At 44.4% G+C, this 20,286-nt stretch overlaps 1 protein-coding gene and 1 non-coding gene across 3 annotated transcripts; one reads left to right on the forward strand and one right to left on the reverse strand.

Moving 5' to 3' along the window:
- The first annotated feature begins 3,429 nt into the window (after positions 1–3,429).
- On the forward strand, positions 3,430–3,514 carry TRNAR-UCU. The gene is given in 2 exon segments: positions 3,430–3,466; positions 3,479–3,514. It is a non-coding gene; the product is annotated as a tRNA-Arg (tRNA).
- Positions 3,515–13,053: 9,539 nt separating this feature from the next.
- On the reverse strand, positions 13,054–14,743 carry LOC118677058 (protein farnesyltransferase/geranylgeranyltransferase type-1 subunit alpha-like). Of its 2 annotated transcripts, XM_036351815.1 has the most exons (2): positions 13,847–14,743; positions 13,588–13,674 (listed from the first exon to the last, which is right to left on the reverse strand). In XM_036351815.1, the coding sequence occupies exons 1-2, from the start codon at positions 14,689–14,691 to the stop codon at positions 13,659–13,661; spliced, it is 861 nt and encodes a 286-aa protein (XP_036207708.1). In that variant the 5' UTR covers positions 14,692–14,743; the 3' UTR covers positions 13,588–13,658. The 2 variants fall into 2 exon arrangements, with proteins under 2 accessions (XP_036207707.1, XP_036207708.1); XM_036351814.1 differs by having other exon boundaries at positions 13,054–14,742.
- Positions 14,744–20,286: the final 5,543 nt, after the last annotated feature.

A 20,286-nucleotide genomic window follows, 5' to 3' on the forward strand; every position in this document is an offset into this window, starting at 1 on the left:
TGCAACAAAGTTAGCTGATGCTGTATCTGAATTTTGGTTTGTTCCTGCAGGGTGTGAGATTTCTTTATTGAGAGTTGCTTGCTAATAACAGCAATAAGTTGTTACATACTTACCACGTGCCAGGACTGAGATAAAATTTTTCAAGGACTAATTCCTGTAATCCTCACAATTTTAGTATTTTTTGGATGAGGAAAAGAAGGTTCTGAGAAATTAAAAATCATGTCTTGCAAACAGGAGGCAGAGCCCAACATGTGAACAACCTGTGTTCCTGACCCCTACAAGTCTTTGTTTTTTAAACTCTCACACTTTTAAATTTTCTTTTTGGGTTATGTTTTATAATTAGCATAGTAGTAAGTGCTTATTAGTTGGGAGTATAAACTCAAAAATATTTTACTGGTAGGGTTGTCCAATCACATTTGCCTCTTTTTCATATGCTGTCTTGCATTATCTGCCCATTGCTCCGTATTCATAGGTCATGTTTCTCACAAGGAATTTGAAGTCTCCTTGAATTGTATCTTAAACTTCCCCTTTGTGTCCCACAGTAAGCCCAACTCGATCCTCCTTAAATACTCGCTGAATTGAATTAAACTGGTACTCCAACTATCTTCTCCCTCTGGAACAAAGCAATGCTAGTGAAACACAGTATAGTCGATTTCTAGATCTTCTGGGGAAGGCTGCAGCTGCTTCCAAGCATGCAAACAGAAAAACATCTTCACTTAAAAATAATTATGCTGTACAAAAATGAAAAGCGTTATTGCAGGTTCCCAATGGTGTGTAATGGATTTGAACTTTAAGACACCAAAGTGAAGTAGGGTTTAACTTAGGGTTCTGGATGAGGAAAAGAAGAGAACTCAAAATTGCAGAAGGGCAGATATCTGCACGCTCATAGGAGTTATAGTCCATGCTTTGGCTCCCTCTGTTGGCAGGAAAGAAGCGGTAATTCGGTAATTCTTTTACCTGCAGGAATGCTTGATTCGGGGTGTATAATGGCTGCTGTGCAGTGTACGTACTGCCTGTGAAGATTAATCTCTCAGATTTAGCAAAGGGAGAGACAAAACCTACTGTATCTCTCTCCTCAGATGGCAACTAAATACCCATTTTCACTCCTTTTGCACTGCTGCCTCTGAAGCCAGACTCACGATAAACTGCTTATTATCAGAGAACACCTGCAGCCCTCCTTCTGCTGTGGCTTTCCCAATCCTTTAATTGTCGGGCATGAAAAGCTTGCTGACCATGTATCTTGGTGATGTTTTCCATGACATAAGGAGTTTGGAATCAAATATCCAAAATTCTCTGATTCATTAAGTGGAATTAAGGGCACACACACCTTTCCTTAGCACCAGGGTCCTTTCCCAATTCCCCTTGCCTTAACTTTTCTATGAGTCTAAGTTGTTATTTACTCATGTCAATGACTCACCATTGGAGAGTGGCTCCACCATCTCCAAGCCAAATTCCCTGTATGGTATTCCTACAGGGGCACTGAGCATCTCTCTTCCCCCATATTGCCTTGTTCAGTCCCAAGGACCAGTGAAGATTCTGAGATGCCACCAGTGCCAGGCATATTGCACAATTCGATAGAAATTTGTTTAAATAAGTATGATTGAAAGTCATATCCTATTTTATTTTTTAAATATATTTTTATTGATTTAAGAGAGGGAGAGAGCCCTAACCAGTTTGGCTCAGTGCATAGAGCGTCGGCCTGTGGACTGAAGGGTCCCAGGTTCGATTCTCGTCAAGGGCATGTACCTTGGTTGCGGGCACATCCCCAGTAGGGGGTGTGCAGGAGGCAGCTGATGGATGTTTCTCATGGATGTTTCTCTCTATCCTTCTCCCTTCCTCTCTGTAAAAAATCAATAAAGTATATATAAAAAAAGAAACTGCCATTGTTAACATGTTAAGTGTATTTCTCCCCTTCTCATGCAATAAAATGCCATCTATAAAAAAAAAAAAAAGAGGGAGATAGAAACATCAATGAATGATGAGAATCATTGATCTACTGCCTCCTGCGCGCCCCCTACTGGGATGAGCCAGCAACCCGACGCTCAACCATTGAGACACACGGGCCAGGCTAACCTTTTTTTTTTTTTTTTTTTTCAGCTTCCCCTCTTTATAAAGGGGACAATAGGACCTGCTCATAGTATTGTTGTGGCTTAAATAAGAATGTAAGCTACCTAGGGCACTAGGACCTCCCTTTCTCTCTTTAGAACACTGACAGGCTGCTTCGATGCCTGGCGATGCTGGGCAGGGATGCTGGACAGGGAGGCATGGCGCGGACCACGGGTGGCCGAGGCTGATCCTGGGTCGGTGCAGAACTGGGCAGCGGACCAGGCTGCAGAATGCGCACTGCCGCGGCTCCGCAATTTGCACAGAGGCGGGGCTCGGAAAGGGGCAAACTGATTGGACCGGGAGGCGAGGGATTTCGTCCTGCAGCAGTGGTTGCATGGCAACCGCGCAGTTTTTATTTAGATCTTCTATTTCAAGTGGCTTCAAAGTCGTAAACGTGGGGATTACTGGGGCACTGAAGAGTCCCCCAGCCCTCCGAAATCACCCCCCCCCCGATTCGTGGCGAACGCGCCATTCTGAGCAGGCTCGGCTTGGGCGCCCGGCACCCACGAGAACCCCCGCGCCCGCCCGCGCCCTCCCGCCCCCGGCGCCCCCACGCGCGCAGCCCCCCGCAGGGCTGCCGCCCACGCAGCCGCGTGCTCCGGAGGCGCGGGCTTGGGCGGCTGAGCGGCGCCCCCGGGGCAGCTCCCGGCCCAGGGACAGGTCCCGGCGATTGCTGCGATGGGGGCGCGTCGCCTCCCTCAGGCCACCAGAGCCCGGATGCCTCCGAAATTTGGCTCTGGGTCTGTGGGGAGCGAAATGCAACCCACACCCCGTTTCAGCCAGCCCCGCGCAAATAAGCACTCAGCCCGCACACAGACGGCGCCGCGCCCGCGCCCAGAGCGGCGGGTTTGGGCCGCCGGCGGCCAGAGCAGAGCCCGGAACCCGCGCGGAGCGCCGCTCGGAGGTGCGACGTAAGTGCCCGGCGTTACCCGCTCGGCTCAACGGCGCAACGGCCGGCCCGGAGCCCGCATCGCCAGGGCGGGGGACCCGGGGGCGGGGCGCTCGGGCAGGAAGGGAGCCGGGGAGGAAGCCCGCGGCGATTTGTCCTGCGCGGCGGGGTGCGGCGGCTGGGACGGTCCGGAGACCCGGCTGCGGCTGCCCTCGGACCGACCCGCCGGGACTGGCGGCTGGTGGCCCCTCGGATCACGGTGAGCGGCGGCCGCCGGGGGAGGACGAACGGATGCCTGCGGCCCGTGTTTGGAGGCGGCTGCCCCGGCTGGCACGGTCTCGGCGACACAGACGCACGGCCAAAGGGGCATAGGGAACAGCGCCGAGCCCTCGCCTCTGCTTTAACAGAGCAGCTGCGCGGAGGCTCCAACAGGTGGCTCCGTGGCGCAATGGATAGCGCATTGGACTTCTAGAGGTTGAAGGCATTCAAAGGTTCCGGGTTCGAGTCCCGGCGGAGTCGTAACCTTTTCTGCTCGCAATTTATTATAAATCCCTGTCATTTCTCTGCTTCCTCTCCTTTTCCTGAACTGTTTAACGTTTCCCGCTGCCTGATCTCTCCCTCGGCACTCGGCTTCTGCGGCCCCTCTCCCTACAGCCGATCACGCGGATTCCGCCTCACCCCATCCGCCCGGGGTGGTGTCTCAGGGCCTGGGCACAGCCGACCAGGAATCTATCTGATCCAGGAACTGGGAAGAGCGGCCCCGGGCTGCGGCGGAGCGAGGCCTCGCGGTCTGTCCTTAAAGGAGATTGCGGGGAAGGCCGTGTCTCGGGTGCTCTGGGGGAGCTGCCCCCAAGCCCGGGGGTGATCCTCCCTTGTCGGGAACGCGACTGTGACTGCTATGGAGAGGCGAGGAAGCACCAGAAAACGCATTTACTCCCTTCGCTGCGCGGTGCCTGCTGACTGCCCCTCCCACTCAGAAGGCTTCAAAATTGTCGCCGGAAATCCTCGTGGAATCCTGTCAGAAATGCAGATTTCTGGGCGTCATTCCTGGACGGTAATTCAGTCGATCGGAGGCGGGGCCCAGAATCTGTATTTCTGATCAGAATGCCCGCTCCCCTCCACTAGATTCCCGTGCAAAGGTCCCAGGTCCCCTCCGCCTGTCAGCTCCTCCAGGCAGAGATTACCATCTGGCACCTCTTCTGACAGTGCATACCTTTGCACAAGATTAGGATTCCACCGCATTAAATGCAAGCAAATTAATGAATAAGTGGAATTTTAAAAAATCCATTGCAACAAACTTCATTCATGCAAAAATTACAAAATCCGAAATTGTCAAGAAAGGTACAAGGAAAAGTAAACACCCTTATTGTTCCTGTATCCCAGTCTATAAGCCATTGGTGAAAATGATTTCTTGGAAATACTAGTATTTTCAGATTTTATGCACATGTTAGCATTTGTATATCTATTGTCTTGCTCTGTGTTTATTGATGTCAGTCACTTAGGTGATTGGTAGTATATAGCTCTTTTTTTCCTCTTTTCTCTTTATTTTTTTTTCTTTTTAAATATATTTTTTAATGTTGATAGTATTACAGATATCTCCCATCCCCCACCCCCCCTTTCCTCCTCTTCCCAGCCCCTATCCATCCCCTCAGGTCTTCACTACCCTATTGCCTGTGTCCATAGACTATGCACATAAGCATTTAAGTTCTTTGGTTTATCTCTTCTCGTCCCCCCAACTCCACATTGAGGTATACTTGCTCTTTCTATTAAGGCAGGTACTTGTTCCACTGTACATGTGTATCATAGAGATTTAACAGCCCCCAATAGTTTGGCATTTAGGTATCCAATATTTTCCTATTACAAACAATACTTCAGTGAACACCCTTGTTCTTACATTCTTGTACACAAGTGCAAGTATATTCCTAGGAAGTTGAACTGTTGGGTCAAAGGTTTGTTTGTGCATTCTTTGATAAGTATTGCTAAATTGCTCTCATAGAGCCTGTACCATTTTACTCGCACCAGCAATGTGGTTCATTTCCCCACAGCCCACACGTTACCAAAAAAGATTTCTAGTTGTAGTTTCATGTCTTTTATTATGAGTGAAGCTGAGCATCTTTACATACATAGAATAATTTGTATTTCCTTTTTGTGATTTGTCTTGACTTTTGCTATTGCATCGTTGGTCATATTAAGGAAGCCAGTCCTTTGTGATTATGTTACAAACTTTTCCAGGTTATTTGTCTTTTGGTTTTGTTTATGGTATTCTATGTTATTTTTTGCCTTACTGACATTCATATATTTGGATTATCAATCTTTTCTTTTATGGCTTTTAGGTCTGGGATTATACTACCTTCAGATTATTAAATAATTTCATCATATTTTAGTGTTTACAGTTTTATTTTTATATTTAAATCTTTATGTCATCTGGAATGTATTTTTTAATAAGGAGTGAAGTGGGAGTTTTGTCCAAGAATCACTGATAATGAATGCCTCTCCTTTTCTACACTAAGTTGAAATGCCCCCTCTGTCATTTTCTGAATTTCCATATGCATCTGGGTTTCTGGATCCTCTCTTCTCTTTCATTGATCTGCCTGTTTTAATTCTGATTGAGAACTGTGCTATTTTAATATCACAGTAGGGCCAGTCCTCTCTAAAAATGTTTTTTAAAAAATAGGTTTTTATTGATTTTCAGAGGGAAAGGAAAGGAGAGGGATAGAGATAGAAACATTGATGAGAAACATCATGGATTGGCTGCCTCCTGCAAGCCCCCTGCTGGCGATTGAGTCTTAAACCTGGGCACATGTCCTGGGTGGGAATCAAACCGGGAACCTTTTGGTTCCTGGGTCGACATTCAACCACTGAGCCACACCGGCCAGACCCTCATAAGTTTTTTTAAAGATTTTTTTTTTACCACCTATTCTTGAATTGTTATTTTTCCCACCTAATGTTAATAATTAGCACTTATTTAGCACTTGTTATATACCAGGTACTATTCTAAGTGCTTTATGCATTTTAATGCATTTAATCCTCCTGACAACCCTGCCAGCTAGATATTATTATCCCTTTCGTGAAAAGAGGCATCTGAGACACAGAGAGTTGTTAATTTGTGTGCGGATACTCAGTGTACCAGGATGGGAACCCAGGAAGCTTGAGTCTGTGTGTAAAACCATAATTCTGTATTGTCTTTTCATATGAGCTTTAGTTAAAGGTAGTCTGGCTCTAATCTGAGGAGATACTTGTGTTGGAATTATATTATTTATATAGTAATATAGGGAGGAGAATTGAACTAATTATGATGGTGAATCTTCCTATCTAAGGGTAGCAGGGGACCCCTAGCCAGTTTGGTTCAGTGGATAGAGTGTTGGCCTGTGGACTGAAGGCTTCCAGGTTCGATTCTTGTCAAGGCCACGTACCTCGGCTGCAGCCTCCTCCCCAGGGTAGGTCCTGGTCAGGGTCCCTGCAGGAGGCAACCAATCATTGTATTTCTTTCACATTGGTGTTTCTTTCTGTCTTTCTCTCTATCCTTGGGTGAAGATTAAAAAAAAAAAAAAGAGTAGCAGGATGGATTTTTTTCTTTTTTAAGAACACCTATGTTTTTCCATTTGTTCAGCCCTTCTGTGTTCTTAGGAGTGTGTCAGTTTTTTTTTTCTTTTTTTTAAAATGTGTGTGTGTGTGTGTGTGTGTGTGTGTGTATAATTGATTTCAGAGAGGAAGGTAAAGATAGAAACATCAATGATGACAGAATCATTGATTGGCTGCCTCCTGCACGCCCTGTACTGGGGATCAAGCCCGAAACCCAGGCATGTGTCCTTGACCTTAATTGAACCCAGGACCCTTTAGTCCACAGGCCGACCCTCTATCCACTGAGCCAAAGCAGCTTTTAAAACTTTACCCCTGGATAGTTTTGTTGTTGTTGGGATCTTATTTTCCTTTATATTTTCTAATTGGTTATGGTTATGTATATTGAGGCTTTTGATATTTTAAGTAATTTAACATCTAGCCATCTTATTGAATTATCTTATATTTAAAGTAGTTTTCGGTTCAAAACCACAATGAGATCCCACTTCACACACATTAGGTGGCTATGATAAAAAAAAATAAAAAGAAGAAAGACAGTAACAACTGTTGGCAAGGATGTAGGGAAATTGGAACCCCAATGCATTGTCAGTGGGGATGTAAAATAGTGCAGTTGCTTTGGTAAACTGTTTGGCAATTCCTCAAAAAGTTAAAAATAAAGTTACTGTATGACCCAGCAGTTCCATTCCTAGGGATATACTGAAGAGAATTGAAAATATGTCTGCACAAAACTTGTACATCATTGTTCGTGGTAGCATTATTCTTAATAACCCAAAAGCACAAGCAACTCAAATGTCCATCAACTGATGAATGGATAAATAAAATATGGTATACCCATATAATGGAATGTTGTTATGTTACTTGGCAATAAAAACAATGAAGTGGAGAACCAAGATGGCGGCATAGGTTAACGCCGGAGTTTGCTGCTTTGAACAACTACTTCAAAAGTGAAACCAAAAAACGGAAGGGACATCACCCAGAACCACAGGAACGCTGGCTGAGTGGAAGTCCTACAACTAGGAGGAAAGAGAAACGCATATGGACACTCAGAGGAGGCGCAGTGCTGAAGTCAAATTCTGAGGTGCGGAGTGCGCGGAGCGGGCTGGCGGCGGAGGGCGCGCTTGGCGTTTCCAATCAGGAGGGAGTCGCAGACTCTGAGCTCCAGATACGGGCGAGTCTTTAGGGACCCAGACTCAAACGGGAGAAGCGGGACTGTCTGGCTTCGGTCAGAGCGAGTGCAGCTTTCTCTCTGAGCTTTACAGCAGGTGCTGGGACTCAGAGAGGCAGAGCCCCTGGGGACAGGACTGAGAGCCGCCATAACTGCTCTCTCCAGCCCACCCTGTTGATCCTGTTCGACCCGCCCCGCGCAAGCCCTGCACACAGGCATTTGCCGGATAGCCTCAGGCAAAGGCTAGATTAGCACCTCCCTAGAGGACAGAAGTTCTCTCACTGCTGACACAGCTGATTCTCATAGCCACTTGGCCTGGAGGTCAAACCCTCCCTGGAATTAGCTACAACAATCAAGATTTAACTATAAGACTGCGAACAAAGACCACTAGGGGGTGCACCAAGGAAGCATAACAAAATGCGGAGACAAAGAAACAGGACAAAATTGTCAATGGAAGATATAGAGTTCAGAACCACACTTTTAAGGTCTCTCAAGAACTGTTTAGAAGCCGCCGATAAACTTAATGAGATCTACAAGAAAACTAATGAGACCCTCGATGTTATATTGGGGAACCAACTAGAAATTAAGCATACACGGACTGAAATAACGAATATTATACAGACTCCCGACAGCAGACCAGAGGAGCGCAAGAATCAAGTCAATGATTTGAAATGCGAGGAAGCAAAAAACACCCAACCAGAAAAGCAAAATGAAAAAAGAATCCAAAAATGCGAGGATAGTGTAAGGAGCCTCTGGGACAGCTTCAAGCGTACCAACATCAGAATTATAGGGGTGCCAGAAGATGAGAGAGAGCAAGATATTGAAAACCTATTTGAAGAAATAATGACAGAAAACTTCCCCCACCTGGTGAAAGAAATGGACTTACAGGTCCAAGAAGCACGGAGAACCCCAAACAAAAGGAATCCAAAGAGGACCACACCAAGACACATCATAATTCAAATGCCAAGAGCAAAAGATAAAGAGAGAATCTTAAAAACAGCAAGAGAAAGAAACTCAGTTACCTACAAGGGAATACCCATACGACTGTCAGCTGATTTCTCAACAGAAACTTTGCAGGCCAGAAGGGAGTGGCAAGAAATATTCAAAGTGATGAATACCAAGAACCTACAACCAAGATTACTTTATCCAGCAAAGCTATCATTCAGAATTGAAGGTCAGATAAAGAGTTTCACAGATAAGGAAAAGCTAAAGGAGTTCATCACCACCAAACCAGGATTATATGAAATGCTGAAAGGTATCCTTTAAGAAGAGGAAGAGGAAGAAAAAGGTAAAGATACAAATTATGAACAACAAATATGCATCTATCAACAAGTGAATCTAAGAATCAAGTGAATAAATAATCTGATGAACAGAATGAACTGTTGATTATAATAGAATCAGGGACATAGAAAGGGAATGGACTGACTATTCCTGGGGGGGAAAGGGGTGTGGGAGATGCGGGAAGAGACTGGACAAAAATCGTGCACCTATGGATGAGGACAGTGGGTGTGGAGTGAGGGCGGAGGGTGGGGCGGGAACTGGGAGGAGGGGAGTTATGGGGGGAAAAAAAAGAGGAACAAATGTAATAATCTGAACAATAAAGATTTAATTTAAAAAATAAAAAATAAAAAAAAATAAAAACAATGAAGTACTGATTCATGTTGCAACATGGATAAATTTGGAAAACATTATGCAAATGATTTTCTTGTGAAAGGAGACAGTTACAAAAGGCCACATATTGTATGATTCCCTTTACAGTTGACCTTTGAGTAATGCAGAGTTAGGGGTGCCGACTTCCCCACAACTTTTGACTCCCCCAAAACTGAAGCTGTTCCTCAGTATATATGGGGGATCAGTTCCAGGATCCCTGGCAGATACCAAAGTCCATGGATGCTCAAGTCCCCCATATAAAATGACATGGATCGATAGCACTGAAAATAGATAGGTAAAGAATGTAGGTAATATTTTTTATGCTCATAAAACACAGAGCTAATACTACAGGAGATCCCCCCAGTCATCCTTTACCTTATTTCCTCGTCCTAGAGACACATGTGAGAGGGATGGGATGGTAGGCAGTTAGACAGACATGAACAGAGCAAGGACGATGGGCCAGGTATAAAAGGTGTCACTAGGGTGGGAAACAAGTGTAGGGTTGGACCTCATCCCCAGGGTGACCTTTCCTCCCCTAGCATATTATTGGTCTTGCGGTTTGGACCTTCTAACCTTTCCTTCCTAGAGACAACATCTAGCGGGCAGTTGTATTTCAGTTCCAGGCCCAAAAAGCAGGCAAACCAGACCAGTGACCCCCTGGCTGACCTCAGGACCAGCTACATGGAATAATGACCCCCTGCCCTGGCCAGCCAGTTAATCAGTGGAGACCCGACCCTGAAAGGACACACCTGGAAAGCTGCTGAATTTTCTATTGAGATCTTCCGCTGGGACCTCCCCTAAGAACTCCACCCTTAAAACCCTTAGGACAGGCTGGCTGGCATGGCTCAGTGGTTGAGCAATGACCTATGAACCAGGAGGCACATGCCCGGGTTTCTGGCTCGATCCCCAATGTGGGGCACGCAGGAGGCAGCTGATCAATGATTCTCTCTCATCATTGATGTTTCTCTCTCTCTCCCTCTCCCTTCCTCTCTGAAATCAAAAATAAGATTTTTTTAGAAAAACACCTTAGGACAGAAGACCCAGCACCCCCCTCCTCCTCCTCTAGGGAGCACCCTGGGGCCTTTCTCTTCCCCCTCCATCTCTCAGGATCATCACCCCTTAACCTTACCTTCTAAGCTCCAAGGGCCCTTCCTTTGCCTCTGTAACTTGTTTCCTAAGCCCATTTCTTCTATGAATTACTTCTACCTCTGTGATTTTCTAAATTAATGTTCTCTTATAGTTTGAGTATTGGTTCTGAATTCTTTCCTAGGCAAAACTCAAGTACTGAGGTTGCTGAACTAAAATGCTATGGTCTGACTCCCACCAGCCTAACACTTGGTGCCATCCTGCAGCCGCAGATAAAATAATAATAAAATAATAAAATATAATTAAATAAAAATAAAATAAAATAAAATGGCATTGATCAATGTATACAATTGCCCTCCACATCCATAGACTTCTAACCATAGATGAAAACAGTACAGGTATTTATTGGGGAAAAAATGCATATAAGTGGACCTGTGTAGTTCAAATATGAGTTGTTCAAGGGTCAATTATATATTACATATTCCAAGGTAAATCCATAGGCACAGAAAATAAATTAGTGTTTGCCAGGTGCTGGAATGTGAAGTGACTGCTAATGGGTATGGGGTTTTTCTGGGGGATAGGGGAAGTGGGTGAGGGCAATGAAATGTTCTGGAATTAGTGGTGATAATTTCACAACTTTAATATGTAAAAACCCACTGAATTGTACACTTTTTAAAGGGGAGTTTGCTCAGTTGGTTGGATGCCATCCCATGCACCGAAAGGTTGCAGTCAGAGCCCATGTCTGGGTTGCTGGCTTGATCCCTGGTAGGAGGCATGCAGGAAGCAGCTGATAGATGTTTCTCTCTCTCTCTCTCCCATCTTCTTTCTCTAAAAATCAATCAATCAATCAATGGATGATTGTATGGTATGTGAATTATATCTCAATTTTTAAAAAGGAAAAATAGCCTGGCCAGTGTGGTTCAGTGGTTGAGTGTCAACCCATGAACCAAGAGGTCACTGGTTTGATTCCCAGTCAGGACACACGACCAAGTTGTGGGCTTGATCCCCAGTAGGGGGCATGCATTCATGTTTCTACCTCTCTATCCCTTTCCCCCTCTCTCTAAAATCAATAAAAATATATTTTAATTGTTTAATTAATTAAAAAGGAAAAATAGCTTTTTAGTTGACTAAGTTGTATTTTCTGGAAATATATTTTCAAGGGAGCTCAAATGGTATTTTTACCTTCTCCTTTCTGATTTTTATGCCTCATATTGTTGTTCTTGTAATAGCATCAGCTAGTATATCCAGAAAATATCTATCCCTATTTTTCAATAATCTTTGATTTATTAATATTGTGAAATATATTAACAGATTTTCTAATATTTAATCTTTTTTACATTCCTGGAACAAATCCCACTTGGTTGTGATGTATATCTATTTTAATATTCTAATATTTTCAATTTTTGCATATATTATAAAGATTGACATTTAATTCTCTACCATAAAAGCAGCATTGTGTAGAATGGCCCCAAACTGGAAATAGCCCAGATGTCTGTTAATAATTATCTGTTTGGAGAAAGTGTGGTAGAGTCATATAATTGAGTACAATGCAGACCTTTAAAAAATAAGGAAGATCTACATATACTGCTGTGAAAAAATGTCCAAGATTAATGGAAAAGGCTGATATGCAAATCAGTATGTTTAATATTATTCCATTTGTGTTAAATAATGCTAATGTAATAGTTATGACATAAGTGCATTATTATGATGGAGTGTGCATAGAAAATTTCTGGAAGGATATTCAGGTACTGGGGCAAGAGCAGCAGTGGTATGAAGAGTGGGGACTCCTTTTTTTACTGTGTACCTCTTTGTAATGTTTGAGTCTTTTTCATAATAAACCTACCCTGTAATAGAAAAGTTAATTTTTTTAAAGGTAAAGGAAAAACACCCTAATGCTAATGAGGAAGGGGGAAAAGGCATTTCGTGCCTATTCTTAGATCACTTGCACATGGCAGCCCTGTTACTGCATACCCATTAAAGATTTTCCTAACTTGATTTAACATTTATTGACCCCTTACACTCTACTAGATGCTGGATCTCAGCTATAACTACACCCTCCTACTAAGAGTGGAGAAGCATGTGAACAAGATAACTCTTTACAGAATGATTCCAGCAGGCACTGTGTCCTGAAGGTCATGTACACCATGTTACGGGGTGTGGACTTTACCCTAAAACAATGGGAAGTCACTGAGTAGCTTTTATAGGGGGGATGTGTCTTGTATCATCCCACTGGCTGCAGTGTGGATCCCAGGCTGGAATCACACAGACTAGAGGCCGGAATACCAGTCAGGGCAGTTGGAATTATCTAAGCAAGAAAATGGTGAGGGTTGGAATTGAGAAGGTGGTTTGGGGAGACATATAAGTGTACAAATTGAAGATATGTCAAGGGAGGTTGAATTGATGGTATTTATTTGATGAATTAAGGGATATCTAGTGGAGAAGGAGGGAACAGTCAGAAAAGCCTCCCATTTCAAATTAGGGTAGATGGGTGGATATCAAAATATCCACTGGGACAACTAAGGAGAGAGAATGGTTTTGGGGAAAACTACGTACCAGTACAGATTTTTTTGTTTGTTTGTTTGTTTAGAATACATCTATAATTTTATTACAAAACCATTCTTTTGGCATTAGTTGGTTACAGTAATAGCAAGATATTGTGAGTGTGGCATAGCAGCTCTGAGTAACAATTGCATTCCTTGCTTCCTAAACCAAAATTTAAGCTACCTCATATCCATTACATATAAGTTATCATTTATGCTGCAAATCCTGATGCGTATACCATTCAGGGAGGAGTTGACGCTAAAGGATTAAAGAAAATGTTGATAAGACCACAAAAGTTCCTATATGGGACTTTTTTCCTTCTCCCTCCCTCCAATTACTTTGCTATAAAATAATCAAATTACTTAGAGGTAGTCTGCATGGCAGCAGCACCCAAGGAACATCGTACTTAGTTCTTGTTAAAAAGCAGTATCTGTGCAATGCATGTTTTACACCACAGGCACAGGGTAGTTTTAAACTCCTGCATTAGAGTCTCTTAAAAAAATAAAAGCAGTCTATCAAGTTCTTCTACATGGTGTTATTGCTGTACATTTGTTGGTGGATCACTTTCTGTGCTGTGTTTGCTTTGAAGAGATCTTCTAATATATCTCCAATACTCCTTTCTTATAGTGTCCTTTTCTTTAGCTAGGATTTCACATAACTCTAATGCTTTATTAAGAATGTCCTCCTTGTTGTCACATTGGTTTTCTAGCATATCTTCATAGATGTCCACAAGAAAGGCAATTAGGTAGGGGAAACTATGACTTGGTTGCAAATCAAGCAATTGATTTAATGGATTGGGATATTTGGAAAGACCACGATCCTGCAAAATCCCTTTCAAGTAGTTCCATGCACTTTCATTATGTGGTACTAGCTTGATCATTTCCAGAGTGTACTGGACTTCTCTTTCCAATACAGTCCGATCATTGTAGCCAGTGGTGTTAGAAATTACGAAGTATCTTTGGTTCCAGACAGAGTTATTTCTCACACCCTCTTTAAGAAGTTGGTTTACATACTGCAGCTCATTATCCCAAAGTTTAAATTCCTGAATAACCCACTGTCGATGCTGCCAGGCATGATAATTCTTTGCATCCTGATTAAGAATATCAGCAATAAACTCAAGCTCCTGAGATGGATCTTTTAGCCACTCCACTAATACTCGCCTATGATGCCAAACTTGATAGTTTTGGGGCTGTTCTTCAATTATTGCAGTGATGTAGCTCATTTCCTCATGTAGATCCTTTTGAAGCGACTTTAAGAGAACTCTCCGGAAATGCCACACTGTATAATTGGCTGCATTTAACTCTATAGCATCTCTGGTTAATTTAAAAGCTCGCTCACTTCTTTCATCACGCTGCAGAACAGCCCGGAAATCATCATAAACATCTCTAAATTTTTCACTATAAATGATCTGGACCACTGGATTGGGGCCATCGTTCTGCGGCACTGGCTCTATATCAGCCCATTCTGCTCTGTCTCTGTACAGAACATAGGTGGGTGAGTCCAGGCTCAGGAACCCGTCGTCCATAGGAGATGCCACCGCTTTTCCAGCCTCAGCCGCCATCACGTCTTCTTGCTGCTGCTGGGGCGGCGGGGGGCGCGGTAAGGGCGGCGGCGGCTCGGGCTGACCCGGCTCGCCGCCCTGCGTAGCCTCCCCGACCCCCTCGGTCGCCGCCATCACGCCTCGGCCCGCAGCGGAGTTGGCGGCGCAGGCCCCGCCCCTCCAGGCCCCCCCGCCAGGCCCCCCCCCAGTACAGATTTGCCTGTGTTGAGTCTGAGGCCTCTGTGGAACATCCCTGGAGAAGATGTACAGTGGCAGTTGGATGTGCAAATGCCCAGCACTCAGCAAGCTCTCAATAAATGTATTTATTGAATGAAAGAACCAAAGGAAAGTAGGTACGTGGAAAGAGAGCAAAGGAAAAGAAGAGACAGTGTGGAGCCCTGGAGATGGATCTAGGCTTGAGATTTAAAATTCATTGTCCTACAGATGGCATTTAAAACTCTGGACTTAGACAAGATCATTCAGGGAGTGTGGAGTGAGAAGAGATGACAGTTGAGAACAGAAACCCAGAGCACAGACATTTGAAGGATAGGCAAAGGTTAATGAGGTCTTCAAAGAAGCCAAGAAGGTAGGTAGAGAGGGTAGGAAGGGAACCAGGAGAAAGTGTTACCTCCAAGAACTGATGGAAGTTTCCTCTAGAGAAGGGAATGAAGAGGAAAGGGGCCACATCTCATATTTTTCTAAACAATTGCTGTATGGCAGCAACTTTAACACTTACCATTTAATTATCTCCCAAATTTTAAGAAGTATGAATTACCCTCATTTTACAGATGAGAAAATTATAGTGCAAAGATGTTATAAGATGAAAGGATTAGCTTAGGATGATGGAAAAACGCCTCCTTTCCTGAGGCAAGTAGGACGAGGACAGAGATAAAAGCATGAAGGTGGTGAAGGGAAAACTGAAGGTGCTCATGTTTGAGGACCTATTTTGTGTGTGCTCTCTTCTATAGCTATGCCCAGGATTCCAGGAAGGTGTTGACAAAGTGGGAGGTGCCACAAGGGTGGAGACGTTCCCATCTTATTGCCACTTATGGCCAATACAGACTCTAAAGACCAGTGGCCAGGAGTGGTTTCATTTCAACTTCCTGCTGATCAGGGACTTTCTATATCCCATCAGCATTTAAAAAATATAACCTCTCCCAGGCCCCCCTTCATTGTGCCACCGAGCAGCACCTTGGAGATGCTGGTCTTGGTTATTAGCCACTTCATTTACAGCGGCCTGTGCCCATGCGCCCAGTTCTGAGGCCCCTGGGTTAAGCTTTTGCCATCCCTAGCCCCTGCTTTACACCCACTGTCCCCACAGTTCTTTTGTATCAAAGGTCTTTAGTTCTCATGCACTATGCACTCAGAAAAATCCAGGCTTAGTTTTTGTTACTGGTTTTTTATTCTCCAGGTTTCAGTGCCAAAGAGGCTATGCTATTAGATAGGTGGGCACTGCCTAGGAAATATATTTCAATAAAACCTCATCCACTTTCAATTTTGTATCTAATCTATTTTTTGCGTATTGGCTTTGTGCAAGGAACTGTGTTGGAAGGAAATATAAAGAGGAATGAGATCAATCGCATTTTCTTAGAGTTATCCTAGTGAGGGCCAGAGAGCCATGGATTGATTCCATTAATTAATTAGGATTGGTTTTGGCTATGAGTGACAGGAAACTCAAAATAACAGTGGATTTGGCAAAATAGAGGTTTCCACAGAATGATAGCTATTTGATTATAAGAGAACCAGGCTTCTCCTCATTGTTTCTTCCTCAAAATACAACTCTCCGCTCTTGTTCCAAGATGGTTGCTTCTGCCTCTATCATCAGGTCAACACACAGTTCCTCTCTAAACTCACCTTTCTTTGAAGGACATTTTCCATAAGTTGCATATACACTTTCACTCACATCCCATGAAGAGGTGGGACTCATAGCTTCCCTCACCCCCAGGTGGCTATATTTCCAGCTAGAAATCACGTATTCTATAACAGTAAAAGAAAAAGTTCAGCAGTTTCCGCTGGTGATACTGAAGTAGGTATGCAGATAGCTATAGTGCAAGGCCAAAATAAAATAGAAATGTGACAAAAGAGTTATACTTACCTGCTCTGTGACCTCAGGCAGGTTACTTAACCTCTCTGTGCCCATTTCTTCAGTTATAAAATGAGGATAACACCTACCTCATAGGTTTACCTAAATTTTTGTATATGTATATAATATATATGTTCCATATGTACATGCATATGGAACAGTTACATAAAAATAAGTTGTATTTGCTAAGTTCTTAAGTACAAATAAAATAAAAATAAGCACAGTAAAATGGGAAATTCAAGAGTATACACATCAGTGGAGAAAACATGAAAAAGGATTTCACGAAGAAATGTAGACTGTCAGCTCTGTGATGCCTGGGATGACCCTGTTCCTTCCCTGGGCACCCCCAGCACCAAGCACAATGCCTCGCACAGAGTAGATGCTCAAAATATTGGTTTCTGAATAGGCCTGAAAGGTCAGTAGTATTTTATTAGGTGGGATGGAGGTAAGAAAAAGATATTAGGGGAGTTAACCATATGAACAAAGACATAAATGATGAAAACTCACTGTATCTAGCACAGTACCTGGCACGCATAAAACTCGGTGTATGTTGACTGCCTGCAAGCATTCAGTATCAACCAGCTTGGTTTGGCTGAAATGTATTAGGTCCAGGCAGAAATACACATCACTCTAGAGCAGTGATGTGGCCCTTTAAATACAGTTCCTCATGTTGTGACCCAATCATAAAACTATTTTCATTGCTACTTCATAACTGTAATGTTGCTACTGTTATGAATCATAATGTAAATATCGGATATGCAGGATGGTCTTAGGCGACCCCTGTGAAAGGGTCATTCGACCGCCAAAGGGATCGTGACCCACAGGTTGAGAACCGCTGTTCTAGAGAATCCTATCTAATAATAGACAAACATGGTAATTGACCATACCTTCGCTATGCCTCCCATTGGCTAATCAGCACAATATGCAAATTAACCCAACCAAGATGGCGGCCGGCAGCTGAAGCGAACAGGAGGCTTGCTTGCTCCAGTGATGGAGGAAGCCAAGGTTCCCCACCTGCCACGGCCCGGCTCTGAGCCTGAAAGCAACAATGTTTTAATTATAGAAGCTAAACAAACCCCAGATACCTGCTTTCAGCAGGCCGTGGCCTCAGAGCTGAAGCGAGTAGGAGCCGGCTCTCAGCTCCAGTGATGGCAACAAAGTTTCAATTTTAGAAGCTAAACAAACCCCAGATACCTGCTTTCAGCAGGCCGTGGCCTCAGAGCTGGAGCGAGTAGGAGCTGGCTCTCAGCTCCAGTGACGGCAACAAAGTTTCAATTATAGAAGGTAAATAAATCCCAGAATAAGAAAAAAGAAAAAGAAAAAAAGGAGAGGCTGGGAGCTTCAGTTGCCGGCCAGCCTGAAAACGGCCCTCAGTCCCTCACCCAGACTGGCCAGGCACCCCAGTAGGGACCCCCACCCTGAAGGGGGTGTGACCAGCTGCAAACAGCCATCAGCCCCTCACCCAGGCTGGCCAGGCACCCAAGCAGGACCCCCACCCTGATCCGGGACACCCTTCAGGGCAAACCAGCCGGCCCCCACCCGTGCACCAGGCCTCTATCCTATATAGTAAAAGGGTAATATGCAAACTGACCCTAACAGCAGAAAGACTGGGAATGACTGGTCACTATGACACACACTGACCACCAGGGGGCAGACGCTCAATGCAGGAGCTGCCCTCTGGTAGTCAGTGAGCTTCCACATGGGGGAGCTCTGCTCAGCCACAAGCCAGGCTGACGGCTGCCAGTACAGTGGTGGTGGTGGGAGCCTCTCCTGCCTCCTCAGCAGCACTAAGGATGTCCGACTGAAGCTTAGGTCTGCTCCCCGCTGGCAAGTAGACATCCTCCGAGGGCTGCCAGAGGGATGTCTGATTGCCAGCTTAGGCCCAATCCCCCGGGGAGCAGGCCTAAGCCAGCAGGTGGTCATCCCCCGAGGGGTCCCAGACTGCGAGAGGGCACAGGCCAGGTAGAGGGATCCCCCCCACCCCAAGTGCACAAATTTTTTGCACCGGGCCTCTAGTTTAATATAAGGGATTGTTACACAGGTGGTAGAAATGCTGAAAGTGTAGGTCACCCAGAGATGGCAACAGTAGGAAACCTCTATCACCCCTTGTGCTAGAGAGAGAATGGGAGGAGATGGTGTTACCAGAACCCAGAAGCCTGGGCCAATAGGTGGGAGGCTGCCTGGTGAGATCTGGGAAATGGCAGAGCCACAACCCAACTCAGGGTACAGAAGGAGATAAATACCTGACTTCTCCCCTTCTGCTCTCCAGTCTTTAGGGCATTGTCTTACCTGAAAGGTAGTTGGCAAGGGAATTCGAGAAATGTAGTGTAGAAAGTGTCTGGGAAAGACCCCTGAGCTGATTGTCGTCTGAATCCAGTGGCAACTGGCAGAGCCATGCCCTGGAAACATACCTTGCCAGAGGCAGGTGTGTTGTCAGTCTGACTTTTAGCTCAGGCTCCAGGGGGTGGATTTCATTGTCAAAATCCAGCCAGGCACCAGGAACAAACATGATTATCTGGGCCCACCCAGAAGTGATGATGATTACAAAGAAGCCACAAGAATGCACATGTTTTCTTTATCTTAAACTTTAGTAAAACTTCCTGGTATCTTACTGTATAAAATAAACACACTGTATCGCTCTGGGTCAACTGTCTCTCCATCAGAGGACAGCTGTCCCACCCGGTCCCAGCTTTCCCTACTGTCTTTGTGTCTGTCTCTTTCGTTTTCTCAATCCCCCGTCAACCCTACTCAGGACTCCTGTCCGATCTCTAGCTGTGCTGGTCACGGAAAAGAGAGAAATATTTATATCACAGGTTCCTGCAACCCAGAGTAAAGCAGAGAGAAACAGGCAAATGATCAGCACAAATGGAGTTTGGTGCATGGACAGGGGAGTGGTGAATATAAACCTGTGGTGGCATTTTATAGGTCTTGAATGTCAGATCTTGAATGTAAGTTTTTCTGCATGTTTTGTTAAGCAAAGATGGCCCATAGAAGGTAAAATGCAGGAAGGCATTAAAATTGTTTAAGGAAGACTTCCCCAATGGGGAGTGGGGGGAATGATAGAGAACAGAGAAATAGTAGCTTTCCTTTGAGTACCTGTTATGTGCCAGGCACAGTGAGTGCTAAGTGCTTATTTAATCATCTCAGAAAGATGATGTTTCTGGTTCTGGATATGAGATGACATCATGATACCTGGCTGGGCATATCACAGTTATTGGGATTATGTGCATTTGGAGCAAGGCTGTAGAGATAAACAAAGAAACAGAATTTCCGGAGGATGAGGCCCAGAAATCAGGATTTTAAAAAGATTCCCAGGTCATTCTAATGTGTAGCCAAGGTTGAGAACCACTGCCTTAGAGAGTGACTATGAAGGAGGTATGTAGGAAGTAGAACTTCCTAAATACTGCATGCTGAGGCCATTTAACCATGCTAGAGCCTTCAGTGACACACAAAATGTGTGGGTTTTGTTTTGGTTTTATAGCAAATTTTATGCTATAAACTCAAGAAAAATTTCAATTATCATCCTACTTTTAAGAGAACATTACAAGGTGCCAGACATGTTGGGGAAGCATTTCAAACCTTCCAGATTTGCTTAGCTGCCAGCTGAATACTACTAATTCAATAGCATGTAAAAGCACCAAACCGAG

This window comes from Myotis myotis, unplaced genomic scaffold, assembly GCF_014108235.1.
Source record: "Myotis myotis isolate mMyoMyo1 unplaced genomic scaffold, mMyoMyo1.p scaffold_m19_p_2, whole genome shotgun sequence".
NCBI classification, from domain to species: domain Eukaryota; kingdom Metazoa; phylum Chordata; class Mammalia; order Chiroptera; family Vespertilionidae; genus Myotis; species Myotis myotis.

Excerpts from the sequence above, each read along its gene's own strand:
- LOC118677058 (XM_036351814.1), bottom strand. The coding sequence starts at position 14,691 with ATGGCGGCGACCGAGGGGGTCGGGGAGGCTACGCAGGGCGGCGAGCCG.